At 45.9% G+C, this 12,545-nt stretch overlaps 1 protein-coding gene across 1 annotated transcript in view; it reads right to left on the minus strand.

Moving 5' to 3' along the window:
* Positions 1 to 12,545, minus strand: part of WC1.3 (WC1.3 molecule) — a 67,281-nt gene that overhangs the window by 9,173 nt on the left and 45,563 nt on the right. The window contains 10 exon segments of the mRNA NM_001190424.1: positions 843 to 935; positions 1,385 to 1,522; positions 2,076 to 2,108; positions 2,361 to 2,675; positions 2,763 to 2,804; positions 3,154 to 3,468; positions 4,688 to 5,002; positions 5,080 to 5,172; positions 9,848 to 10,165; positions 10,257 to 10,565. Coding sequence (NP_001177353.1) covers positions 843 to 935; positions 1,385 to 1,522; positions 2,076 to 2,108; positions 2,361 to 2,675; positions 2,763 to 2,804; positions 3,154 to 3,468; positions 4,688 to 5,002; positions 5,080 to 5,172; positions 9,848 to 10,165; positions 10,257 to 10,565 — 1,971 coding nt within the window.

Consider the following 12,545-nt stretch of genomic DNA (forward strand, 5'->3'; position numbering starts at 1 on the left):
AAAAAAAAAGAGAGAGATTGGTGACCTGTCAGATTAGGTGGTGCAAAGTCATTGCTGTTTTGCATTATTGAAATTTGCCATTTGATTCTGGAATGCATTCTTAAATAATTTGGTTATGTTAACACATCATTTAATGTGTATTTCTTGCTTTTTTTTTTTTTGCTAATGGTTTATTACTTGCTGCTTATTTCATATGTATTTTAGACTATAGACAGAATGTTAGACAAAAAAAAAGAGAGAGATTGGTGACCTGCAAGTTAGGTGTCGCAAAGTCATTGCTGTTTTGCATTATTGAAATTTGCCATTTGATTCTGGAATGCATTCTTAAATAATTTGGTTATGTTAACACATCATTTAATGTGATTTCTTGCTTTTTTTTTTTTTGGCTAATGTTTTTACTTGCTGGCTTATTTCATATGTATTTTAGACTATAGACAGAATGTTAGACCCTCCCCAGAGCCCAGCCAAGGCAGGTCCACCTCTATTTCCTGGACTGGATCTGTAGTCACTGTTGTCCTCACCATCCTGGTGTAATACGGCAGTTTAGTCAGTGAGAAATCTGACGGGAAGCCTCATGTGGAGACGAACATCACACAATGCACAGAATGACCCTCCCCACACACAAGGGACCAGTGTTAAGGTTGGAGAGGGAACAGGCCTGGCTCATGCAGTGTAGATGGAGGCTGGGGGCTCACAGGGCTCTGAGAGGCCATCCTACCACTTTGGAGGAGCTGCCTCTGTGAGTCTGGGGCATGCCTGGGGGCTGCGGATGCTGAGAAGATGAACACAGCCAATGAGAGTTGACAACCAGAGGTCCCAGGAGGGCAGGCAGAGACACCCACCTGGGCTGCCCAGAAGACCCCCCTTCTGTGTCACAAGGTAATCGAGCTCTTCATACACGGCTTCAGCAAGAGCATCTTCATAGCTGGAAAGGGCTGAGAGATGCCCCAGCAGGTCAGATATGCTGCCCCAGACACCCCGGTCCAGCAGGCTGAGAGATCCCTCAGTAGGTCAGAGATGCCATCCCAGATACCCCAATCCAGCAGACACACCCTTTATCTCCCCAGTGTTCACACAGGGCTTGTCAGGACCTCAGGATAGCTTCCCACCCAGTGCACCTGTTGGCACCTTCTCCCCTCATCTGGCCCTAAATACAGCTCAGCCCCAATTTCTGTCTCATCTCACAGGAGAGGCTATGACTTATGAGAGTTCAATATACCAGTCCTAAAAGCCTCTGTCTACTCAGCCACTTAGAGCTCAGCACAGAACACATGAAGTTCTGCAGACTCAGAACAGAGACCTGCCCCAGGTTCCCCTCCTCACACCTGCCCCATCTTCTGCCTCCACACACTCTCCCTGGTCCCCAGTTCCCCCTGCAGCCCACCTCTGCGCTCTGCTCTCCGTCTGAGCAGCTGAGTCACCAGGATGATGAGGACCAGGAAGAGAAGGGCTCCCAGGATGAAGCAGAAGACCCAAGGCAGGGAGAAGATGCCAGAGAGAGGATTTGAGGTTGGTCTGGTCCCTAAGCAGAACAGGAAAGAGGGTTGGAGAAGGTCCTGGGCAGAGAAACCCTCTGTGCCATAATTTCCAGGAGCTCTGAACAATGGCGCCCCAGTCTCAGATACAAGTACAGTAACAGTGATTCTCCAGGTCTCCTCCTCAGACAAGCCAACCTCACTCCAGCCAGTGTTGCCCCAAGGCAGAGCCAGGGATTGTCAGGGAGATGCCCTGCCAAAACAGCCTCTGAGGACCCAGCTCATCCCCTCTCCTTGGGCTTCAGGAGACAGAGCATCAAACAGTCCTGGGACCCACACCTCACTGATGAGGAGACACTCAGGGGCAGGTGGGAGATCCTTAGAATCTGCACCATGGGAACCAGACCCACTTGGACCCTGGGCATGAGAACCTTTTGACCCCGGAAACCAGGGTAGGGGAGTTCCCAAACATAACTCCCTGGCTCTTCCTCAACAGCCAGAGGCTCTTCAGACTCTTTCCTCTCCTGAGCTGTCAGAGACCCCACAGAACAGGCCCCAGAATCTCAGTATTCTCCCCTGACTGCAGATGGATCACAGTACCTGCTGTAGTCGGGGGCAAAGATGTTCTTGCACCTAAAGAGAAAAAGAGGACTTTGGGTAAAGGGAATTGGCCAGAATGCATAGCAGCCGTTTTTTCCCTCTTGAGCCTGAAATCACCCCTCAGTCTCCACGACATCAGTGTCTGGTCTTCCTGGCTCCCCTGTCCTAGATCAGAGCCCCAGCACCCGGGATGTCTGAACACAAACTCCCCACCACTCCCGGCCCAGCCCACTGCCCCTGTGCTGCCCCAGCTCACCCAGGGCAGACCCCAAGCCCCTCACTCACCAGAGCACCTCACACCAGCATCCTCCTTGTGCTTGCAGTCACTCTGCCCCCAGGGCTCTGCAGCACAGTCCCACAGGGAGGACTCCTGGCCCCTGCACTGCACCTCGTCCAGCCAGATGCTCCCATTTCCAGGGCCGAATGTCGCAGCCTGCAAGGCTTCCAGGGCCTGGCCACAGCCCAGCTGCTGACACACCACCTTGGCCTCTTCCAGGCTCCAGGAGTCATCGCACACAGTGCCCCAGGAGCCGCTGTGCCAGACCTCCACCCGCCCTGAGCACTCGGTGTCTCCTCCCCTGAGTCTCAGCTTCTCTCTGTCTGAAAAGGCAGCAGCCCCTCTTGTGACTGCCCTGGTGGGATGAAGGAGCCCCTGGGAGCCACAGGGGAGGGGGCAGGCTGACGTACCTGTGCAGGGGGCAGCAGTTGGACAGCTCTTGGGTCTTCTTCCTGCAGAGGCAACAATGGGAAGCTATAGTTCAGGGACAGCTGTGGGAGGTCTTGTCCCCAAACATGAGTAACTAAGGATTTTTGTCACAGTCAAATGACAAGAGACCACAGAAGCTTCATCATCTACTTGGCTGAGAGGGTCAGTGCATGTTATCAGCAGCTGAAATTACTGTATCTAATTAGTTGTTTACCATAACAACAGCAAACAAACAGACACAGAGACAAATACAAATATACACCTACATTTTGTAGACTCAACCAAAACCCATCAGTTAGATTTGAAAATATGAAATCATACTAATGACGTCCTACATGGTTCGCAGTGACACAGAAACAGAGAGTAAGTCACCTGCACACGAGATGTAGGCTTCCTCCTTTGGAAAGCATGAGTTGTAATTCCAAGGGTCAGAAGGACACTGCCAGAGAGAGGGGTCAGTTCTCTGGCACTGGATTCCATCTACCCAGTGGGGTCTAGAACCTTCCCTGAGACCAACAGAGGTGTTGAGACTTCCACTGTCCCCACAGCCAAGCTGACTGCAGATGATGGACACGGTGACATCATCCATGGGGCTGCGGCAGACACTACCCCAGGTCCCGTTGTAGAAAACTTCCAGCCACCCAGCACACTCCTGGTCCTCGCTCACCATCCTGAGGGCCAGGAACTCTAAGATCGAAAGAGAGGAGACAGGACACAGTGAGCACCCCACTCAGTGCTCTGGGTTTTACTCTACCCCAGAAATAGTGATCATTCACCCCGACCCAGTGGAGGAGATGCCCACTGGGTGACAAGACTGACTTTTACCTCCCTTTCACCTGACTTTGTCCATTAATGTCTGTACATCTATTTCTACCACAGCAATGTAGAAATAAACAGAGAGGAAGACCAAACTGGGCAGCTGCAGTGATGGGAGCTGAATCCTGATTCCTGACAAAACTTCTAAAAGAACATGTGAAAGAATGTGATGTGGAGAGTGAGGTGGTTGACAGAATAATGGACCCCCAGAGATGTCCACAGTCTAATCCCCAAACCTGTGACAGTTACATTTCAAAAGGGATCTTACAGATGTGATTAATAAGGACCTTGGGATAGAGACATAAAGCTCAAATATTGTGGATTAACCATGTGAGCCCAGCCTTACACATCTTTAAACTCACTACACTAAGAAATGTATCATCTTTCTCAGCCCCAGTCAGAGGGAAATGTGAGTGAGAGAGAACAGTTGGAAGAGGCACTGTTGTCTGAAGAAGAATAAAGAGGGCCCTGAGCCAAGAAATGAGGCCACACAGAAACCACAAAAGGCTGGGAAAGGAGTCCTCCCCAGAGACTCCAGGAAGAATGCAGCCTTGTGGACACTTGGATGTTGGCCCACAGAGACCCTAGTTAGACTCCTAGCAAACAGAACTGTAAAGAAAAAATCTGAGTTTGCACTATGCCAGGCTCCTCTGTCCATGGGATTCTCAGGCAAGAATGCTGGAATGGGTTGCCATGCCCTTCTCCAGGGGATCTTCCTAACCCAGGGATTGAACCTGCATCTTTTACATCTCCTGCAATGGCAGGCAGCTTCTTTACCACTAGCACAACCTGGGAAACCTAGGATTTCCAGGTGTTACTCCCACAGATAACTGCAGAGTGAGCCCTGCTTTCAAGTGTTAACTGTAAGAAACAGCTCTGTCAGGAAACACTACTGAGAATAAAGGACCAGAATCTCAGCTGCTGCAGGAGGAAGTGAAAGCACCCGGTCTTCACGTCTGCTGGAAAGACAGGCTACATAGGAGGAAGCCTCCTTCTCTGGTCCTTTCAGCATCTCTCCATCAGGGCTCAGATCCCTGTCCTCCAGGGCCCCACCCCCTCCCCCAGCCTGTGGACAGTGTGCAGCGCAGACCTGAGCAGATGACCCCCGCGTCCTCCTTGTGTCTGCAGTCGTGCCGCCCCCAGCCCCGGGAAGGGCACCTCCACACGTGGGACTCATTTCCTGTGCAGTTCAGGTCGTCCAGCCAGATGGGCCCTGGCCCTTCCCCAAAGTGAGCTGACCTCGTGGCATTGAGGGCTTCTCCACAGCTCAACTGCCTGCACACCACACGGGCATCGTCCAGGTCCCAGCCGTCATCACAGATGGTGCCCCAGGAACCCTGGTCAAGGATCTCCACTCTCCCAGCGCAGAGACCTCCTCCGTCCACCAGACGGAGCTGTCTTCTCTCTGAGAAAAGAGAAATGGGACAATGGGGTGGTGACCTCAGGGGTTGAGTAGCATCTTCTCTCCTGTGGGACCCTCACCTGAGCAGTAGGGGGCGCTCTCCTCTGAGGCCGCAGAGCCTGCTGGTTCAGACACAGAGTCGTTGCACTGGGGCAGCACCTGGGTCTGGTTTCCTGCAGAAACAGCAACGATCAGGGGTCTGGTTGGGTTGAAGAACAGGAAACTGAATTAAACTAAATAACAACCTAGTGATGGAGTTTGAGATGAAAGCTGTAACAGCAGTGAAGTTATTATAGAGTTCAGTTTCTCCATGGAGAGGTCTGCTTCTGACAGTGCCACAATTTTTGTTTAAGCCAAGCTTTACACTGAGAACGAGTTAAATAGTGTGTTCTATACCTAAATCTGGAGAAAGCAATGGCACCCCACTCCAGTACTCTTGCCTGGAAAATCCCATGAATGGAGGAGCCTGGTGGGCTGCAATCCATGGGGTTGCTAAGAGTCAGACACGACTGAGCAACTTCACTTTCACTTTTCACTTTTATGCATTGGAGAAGGAAATGGCAACCCACTCCAGTGTTGTTGCCTGGAGAATCCCAGGGATGGGGGAGTCCGGTGGGCTGCCATCTATGGGGTCGCACAGAGTCAGACACCACTACAGCGACTTAGCAGCATCAGCAGCAGCATGCATTAATCTATATCTAAATAGAAGAAACAAAGCAAAATCTTTTCTGAAAGATTTCTAAAAGTTTTCATCTTCCACGTCTGTCACCAAAAGAAGGAAAAAAAAAAAAACTCATACAAAAGAGATCAAATGGAAAACCAAAAGGAAAAAGAAGACATTCCCCAAAATTTCCCCAAATATTCAGCTATTAGAGTTACCTGACAGAGAATTTAAATAGCCCTGATTAAAGTGCTCTTAAGATGAATTGACAAAATGTGTTTCTTGGCAGAGAAATTTTAACAACAACAACAAAAAGTTCTAGAGCTAAAAAGCTTAATATTTGAATTTAAGAACTAAAGAATGAATGTATAAGCACATTAGATCAGCATAAGGCAGTTATTAAAACAGAAGATCAGAGGACAAATATTCTATTAGGTTGGTGCAAACATCACTGCGGTTTCAGACCACGAATTTTAAATCATTATAATTAGGCTCAGACATATCTTTATTAATTAAAATAGGAACCATTACAATCAACACATTTTTGCCAATGAGAAATTAGTTTGTTTTTTCCTGTAGTGTAAAGCTGTGCTTTGGGATTTGAGGAACTCTTGGAAAGCATTTTCTGCCTCCTGTTGGTTGTGGAAGCATTTTCTCTGCAAAAAGTTGTCGAGATGCTTGAAGAAGTGGTATTCAGTTGATGAGAGGTCAGGTGAATATGGCAGGTGAGGCAAAACTTCGTAGCCCAACTCGTTAAACTTCTGAAGCGTTGGTTGTGTGATGTGTGGCCAGGCGTTGCCACGGAGAAGAATTGGTACCTTTCTGTTGACCAATGCCGACTGCACGTGTTGCAGTTTTTAGTGCATCTCAGTGATTTGTTGAGCATACTTCCCAGATGTAATGGTTTCGCTGGGATTCAGAAAGCTGTAGTGGATCAGACTGGCAGCAAGTTTGGCCTTGGGAAGTGCTTTGCAGCTTCTTCTCAGTCCCACCACTGAGCTGGTCATCTCCAATTGTCATATAAAATCCACTTTTCGTCATAGGTCACAATTCAATTGAGAAATGGTTCATCGTTGTTCTGTAAAATAAGAGATGATGCTTCAAAATGACAAGTTTTTTGATTTGTGGTCAGCTCATGAGGCACCCACTTATCAAGTGTTTTCACCTTTCGGCATTTGCTTCAAATGCCAAACGACTGTAGAAGGGTCAACATTCAGTTCTTAGGCAACTTCTCATGTAATTGTAAGAGGATCAGCTTTGATGATTGCTCTAATTGGTTGTTGTCAACTTCCAATGGCAGGCCATTGCACACCTCATCTTCAAGGTTCTCATCTCCTTTGCAAAACTTCATTTAAATAAAATTCTTTATTATTTATTTATTTTTGGCTTTGCAGGGTCTTTGCTGCTGCTCAGGCTTTTCTCTAGTTGTGGCGAGTGGGAACTAGTCTTTGTTACAGTGCGCAGGCTTCTCACTGTGGTGCTTCTCATGTTACGGAGAACAAGCTCTAGGGCTTCTGGGCTTCAGCAGTTGTGGTTCCCAGGCTCTAGAGGACAGGCTCAATAGTTGTGGTGCACAGGCTTAGCTGCTCTGCAGCATGTGGCGTCTTCCTGGACTAGGGATTGAACCCATGTCTCCCGCATTGGCAGGTGGATTCTTTACCATAGAGCCACCAGGGAAGCCCTGCAAATCTTCTTGAACAACCACTGAACTATATGTTCATTAGCAGTTCCTGGACCAAATGCATTGTTGATGTTGCAAGTTGTCTCTGCTGCTTTACGACCCATTTTGAACTCGAATAAGAAAATCACTTGAAATTGCTCTGTGTCTAACATCATGTCTATAGTCTAAAATACATATGAAATAAGCAGCAAGTAATAAACCATTAGCAAAAAAAAAAAAGCAAGAAATACACATTAAATGATGTGTAACATAACCAAATTTATTTAAGAATGCATTCCAAGATCAAATGGCAAATTTCAATAATGCAAAACAGCAATGACTTTTGCACCAACCTAACTGCAGGTCACATGGTAAGTGTCCTGGTTATACTGCTGTGTAACAAATTTCCCCCCAAAATTTAGCCACTGGAGGAAAAAATATATACTTCATTTTGCTTAAGACTTCCTGAGTCAGCAATTTGGGAAAGACTCAACAGTTCTGTTTTGGGGTCTTTCAGTGCTTGCACTTAGGTATCATCTGGGGCTGCAATCAGCTGAGAACTGGACTGAACCTGTGGTTACTAAGGAAATTCCTCATAGTATTTTAGTGGTAAAGGGACATCATGACAGCAACCTAATCCAGAAAGATTTTATATGTTCAGAGAGAAATGAGACAGAATGAACCAAAAACTAGCATTGAGGGATTCCAGTTAAAGGTCATCTGGAAATGTTTATATTATTCTTCTAACTTTTCAGTGTCTCGTATTACATCAAAATTTAAAAAAAAAATGTTAAAAGGTGAAAACAAGTCAGAGATAATTCATTCCTAGGACATCGTCCATAAAAGAAATACTAATAACATAAAAAATAAATAAAATGCTTAGGAAAAATGTAGAAGAAGGTGGACAAAACTTCTGAGAGAAATTCAAGACCTAGCTAAATGGAGGGATATATTATGTCAATGGCTTCCCAGATGGCTCAGTAGTAAAGAATCTGCCTGCCAGTGCAGAAGTGGGTTCAATATCTGGGTCATGAAGAAGACCTGGAGGAGGGCATGGCAACCCACTCCAGTATTCTTGCCTGGGAAATCCCATGGACAATGGAGCCTGGCAGACTGCAGTCCATGGGTCACAAAACACTTGGATGCAACTTTGTGACTAAACAACAATAAAAATTATGTCAATGAATTGAGAGATCCAAAATTGTCAAAGTCAGTCATTCCCAAATTTCTATGTAGATTAAATCTAATCTTAATCAAAATACTCTTATGCTAATTTTTTAGGGAGTGTGAAAAATAACAAGCAGATTCCAAAATTTACACAAAATACAAAATACCAAGAATGACCAACACAGTTGGTAAGAAAAGGAACAAAGTTAAAGGAGTTAATATAAAGTAACCCCTGTAAATTAAAATTATCTAGACTTATTATAAAGTTATAGTAATTAAGAAAATGCAGTATTTGTGCAAAGATAGACAAATGATACAGTGGAACAGAATACAGAGTCTTTAAAAGGACTCAGACATATGTGCTCTTCTGCTTAAGATAAAGGTAGCACTGCAGGGGGGGGAAAAGTCTCTCCAGAAAAAGATTCTGAGTGAATTGGATGTCCATGTGAAACATGACTTATCTTACACAGATATCAATCCCAGAAGGAAGGTGCAATTACATGCAAGAGAAAAAGAAACTTTTGTAAGATACTCTAAGAGAATATTTTCATGATCTTGGAGAAGGGAAAGTTCTTTTTAAAGGGATATAAGAAGTATTAAATATACAGGGAAAAGTTGGCAATTGTATTAATATTTCCTTCAAATTAAAAACTTGCTTTATCAAAGGATCCTGTACCATTTAGAAAAAGAAAAGACCAAGTGTTAAACACACAAAATAAGTAACATATATTTGTGCCCCAAGTCATTGTCATGCTACATTCTAGCAGCATATTTATAATAGTCAAGAGCAGGAAACAACTCAAATCTCTAACATCAGTTGAATGGATCAATGGCCATGTTATCAATGAAAGCAATATTCTACTGTAATAAAAATGAATAAAGTACTGCTATAAACAACATCATGAGTGAATCCTAAACATAATGTTGAGTCGAAGAAGTCACACACAAAAGAAAACACACTGCATCATTTTATATAAAGTTCAAAAACTGATAAAACACTCTATGATAGTAGAAGTTAGATAAGCAGTTTTCCCTGGAGAGGAGGGAGGCCAGTTATTGGAGGCAACAGTGACTCTTGGGGCTGGGAATGTTCTCTTTGCTGCTCTGGGTACATGACTGAAGTCTACACGTATTGCTTATACACTGTCTTCTATGATCATATGTCAATAACAATGTTGCTTTAAAATATATTATTCCCCTTCACACTTCTTGCCCTAACCTGAAAAATGAGTGAACAATGAGGAGCACCATATTTCATCATGAAACATCTTCCAAAGCCAGTTTTCCCTCACTCTCTGCTCTTGGGGACATTTCACTCCAGGAGCATCCTAAGTACCAATAGCCCTTCCCTGTCTCTTACCTGAGCAGGTCACAGAGGCCGTGTTGCCATGGGAACAGTCAGGACCACCCAAGGCAGTCACAGGGCAACTCCACAGGAAGGACTCTGCACCCAAGCAGTGAAATCGGACTGTTGAGATCTGATCACCTCTCTCCACCAAGTGTGGTCCTCTGGGGGTGGAGATGGCGATTCCACAGCCGAGCTGACGACAGACAACATTGGCATTGGCCAGACTCCAGTGGGAGGCACAGAGTGCTCTCCATCGTCCAGAAATCTTCATCTCCACCTGCCCCTCACATTGAGAGGAGCCATTTGTCATGAGTCGGACTTCTGAGTATGCTGGTAGAAGAAGACAGAGTTTCAGCAAAATCACATGACTTTCTCACCTGAACAGAGTGTGCAGGGAGGTTAGTCCTGACCTGCATCTCACCTGAACAAACAACCTGAGCAGCTCCACTGTGGTGACAAGTGCCCCCTGGACAAGGCACTCTGGGGCACCACCAGAGCTTACGTTCCTTCCCCTCACACCTGAACTCTTCAGCCCAGACCTGGCCATCAGACTCTCTGAAGAGCTCGTGTCCCAGAACAGACACAGCCTCGCCGCACCCCAGCTCTGCACAGATGACCTGGGCAGTGGGGAGTGTGAAGTTTCCATCAGACACTGGGGTCCAGTCTTCTCCAGGACGTACTTCTACTCGTCCTGAGCAGGGTCCATCGTCTCCAACCAGACGCACAAATCCTAAGAAAACAACAACAAGAAATCCAGGTCTATGAGTGCCCATAGACCTGGTTTGGCAATTGGAAACAATGTCACAGGCAATAACGTGAAAATTTTTCTTTTCCAGGAGTGGTGCCTGGAAAGAGAATTGGACAGTTATTTTCAGAATTTCATGAGCAAGTATTTTCAAGACCAAGTTTCTGAAAAGAAACCCTGAAGGATTTTCAGGGTCAGTTTGAAATGGCTGATTTCCAAAAACATGGATTTTGAGGTTAATTAGGGATGTGAATTTCTCATCAAGAGGCCTGGAAACTACAGAGCCCAAGGATACTGCTCTGTAGTGGGCACCAGGCTCAGGTTCAGAGCTGTACTAACCCAGAGTGAAGTAGATCCATGGGCCTCAAGAGGTTAGAGGACTAAGTGCCACACAAGGTTAGAGGGCCATCCTGAGATTTCTGGGGCCAGAATACTGGCCAGTTTTCTCTCAGGAAACAACACTTAAGTCTCTGAAGATAAGGAAAATCACGCAGGCTGGATCTGTGAGTGCTCAATGACAGTAGACAGACTTCTGGCTTAACAGGAGGAAAGCTAGACATTATAACAAGATTTCACACATGTTTCTTAAAATTTTTCACAGTGAAAAATTCCAAGAATTTCTTAGGTGACCTGATTTTGGAAAGTTGTCCAGAAATCAGTTTGGATAGGAAGAAAGCTCAGAGTCATAGGAGAAGGGGCTGGTCATAGCCATCTTTCTTGAAAGCTTAGAATTTATCAAAGAACCTGGGAGAGAGTGAGTTCTCAGTGGGAGCATGTAAAACAGCTGAGGTTTTTAATTACTTCATACTAGACATGTGATGGAGAAGGCAATGGCAACCCACTCCAGTACTCTTGCCTGGAAAATCCCATGGGCGGAGGAACCTGGTAGGCTGCAGTCCATGAGATCGCTAAGAGTCGGACATGACTGAGCGACTTCACTTTCACTTTTCACTTTCATGCATTGGAGAAGGAAATGGCAACCCACTCCAGTGTTCTTGCCTGGAGAATCCCAGGGACGGGGGAGCCTGGTGGGCTGCCGTCTATGGGGTCGCACAGGGTCGGACACGACTAAAGCGACTTAGCAGCAGTAGCAGCAGCAGACATGTGAACTTTAGGAAATGCTAAAGAGTGAAGATGAGTTAAAGTATTTTAATCCTGTCTATATGCTATTTTTTCCTTTCCTATTTGGGTTCTTGAGAAATAGCTACCATGCTATAAAGAAAGAGAGGAAGAGAGCAGAAGGCAAATAGTGAAGTGAAGTGAAAGTCACTCAGTCATGTCTGACTCTCTGAGATCCCATGGACTATACAGTCCATGGAATTCTCCAGGCCAGAATACTGGAGTGGGTAGCCTTTCCCTTTTCCAGGGGATCTTCCCAACCCAGGGATCGAACCCAGGTCTCCCACATTGCAGGCAGATTCTTTACCAACTGAGCTACAAGGGAAGCCCAAGAATACCGGAATGGATAGCCTATCCCTTCTCCAGTGGATCTTCCCAATCCAGGGGTCTAACTGGGGTCTCCTGCACTGGAGGTGGATTCTTTGCCAACTGAGCTATGAGGGAAGCCCAGAGAGCAAATTAGCCATACATAATTTAGAAATTTTCAAATTGCAAAAGCCTCAATATGGATGAAAGATAGAATATTTGGGGGAAATATTTGTCCAACAAGTTTTTGACACATTTTATCCCCTGTGCTCCTCCCATCAACCACTTCACCCTGCCACCTTTCCCATTTCTCCCACTGCAGACAAGAGAAAACAATCTTAAGAACCACAAATGGGTGCAAAGGAAATTCTGAACGGGAAGAACTTCTGTAGGAGTGGAGTGAGGTAGGGTGTGTGGTAGGTTAAATGGGGAGTGGATGGGGTATGAAACTGAGAGAGAGACCAAAGAAAAAACTCATGATCATGGTTTGAACTTCAGGGACCATATTTTGGGTAGAGGAAGGTAATCCAAATAAAAAAG

This window comes from Bos taurus, chromosome 5 (genome assembly GCF_002263795.3).
Source record: "Bos taurus isolate L1 Dominette 01449 registration number 42190680 breed Hereford chromosome 5, ARS-UCD2.0, whole genome shotgun sequence".
NCBI lineage: Eukaryota > Metazoa > Chordata > Mammalia > Artiodactyla > Bovidae > Bos > Bos taurus.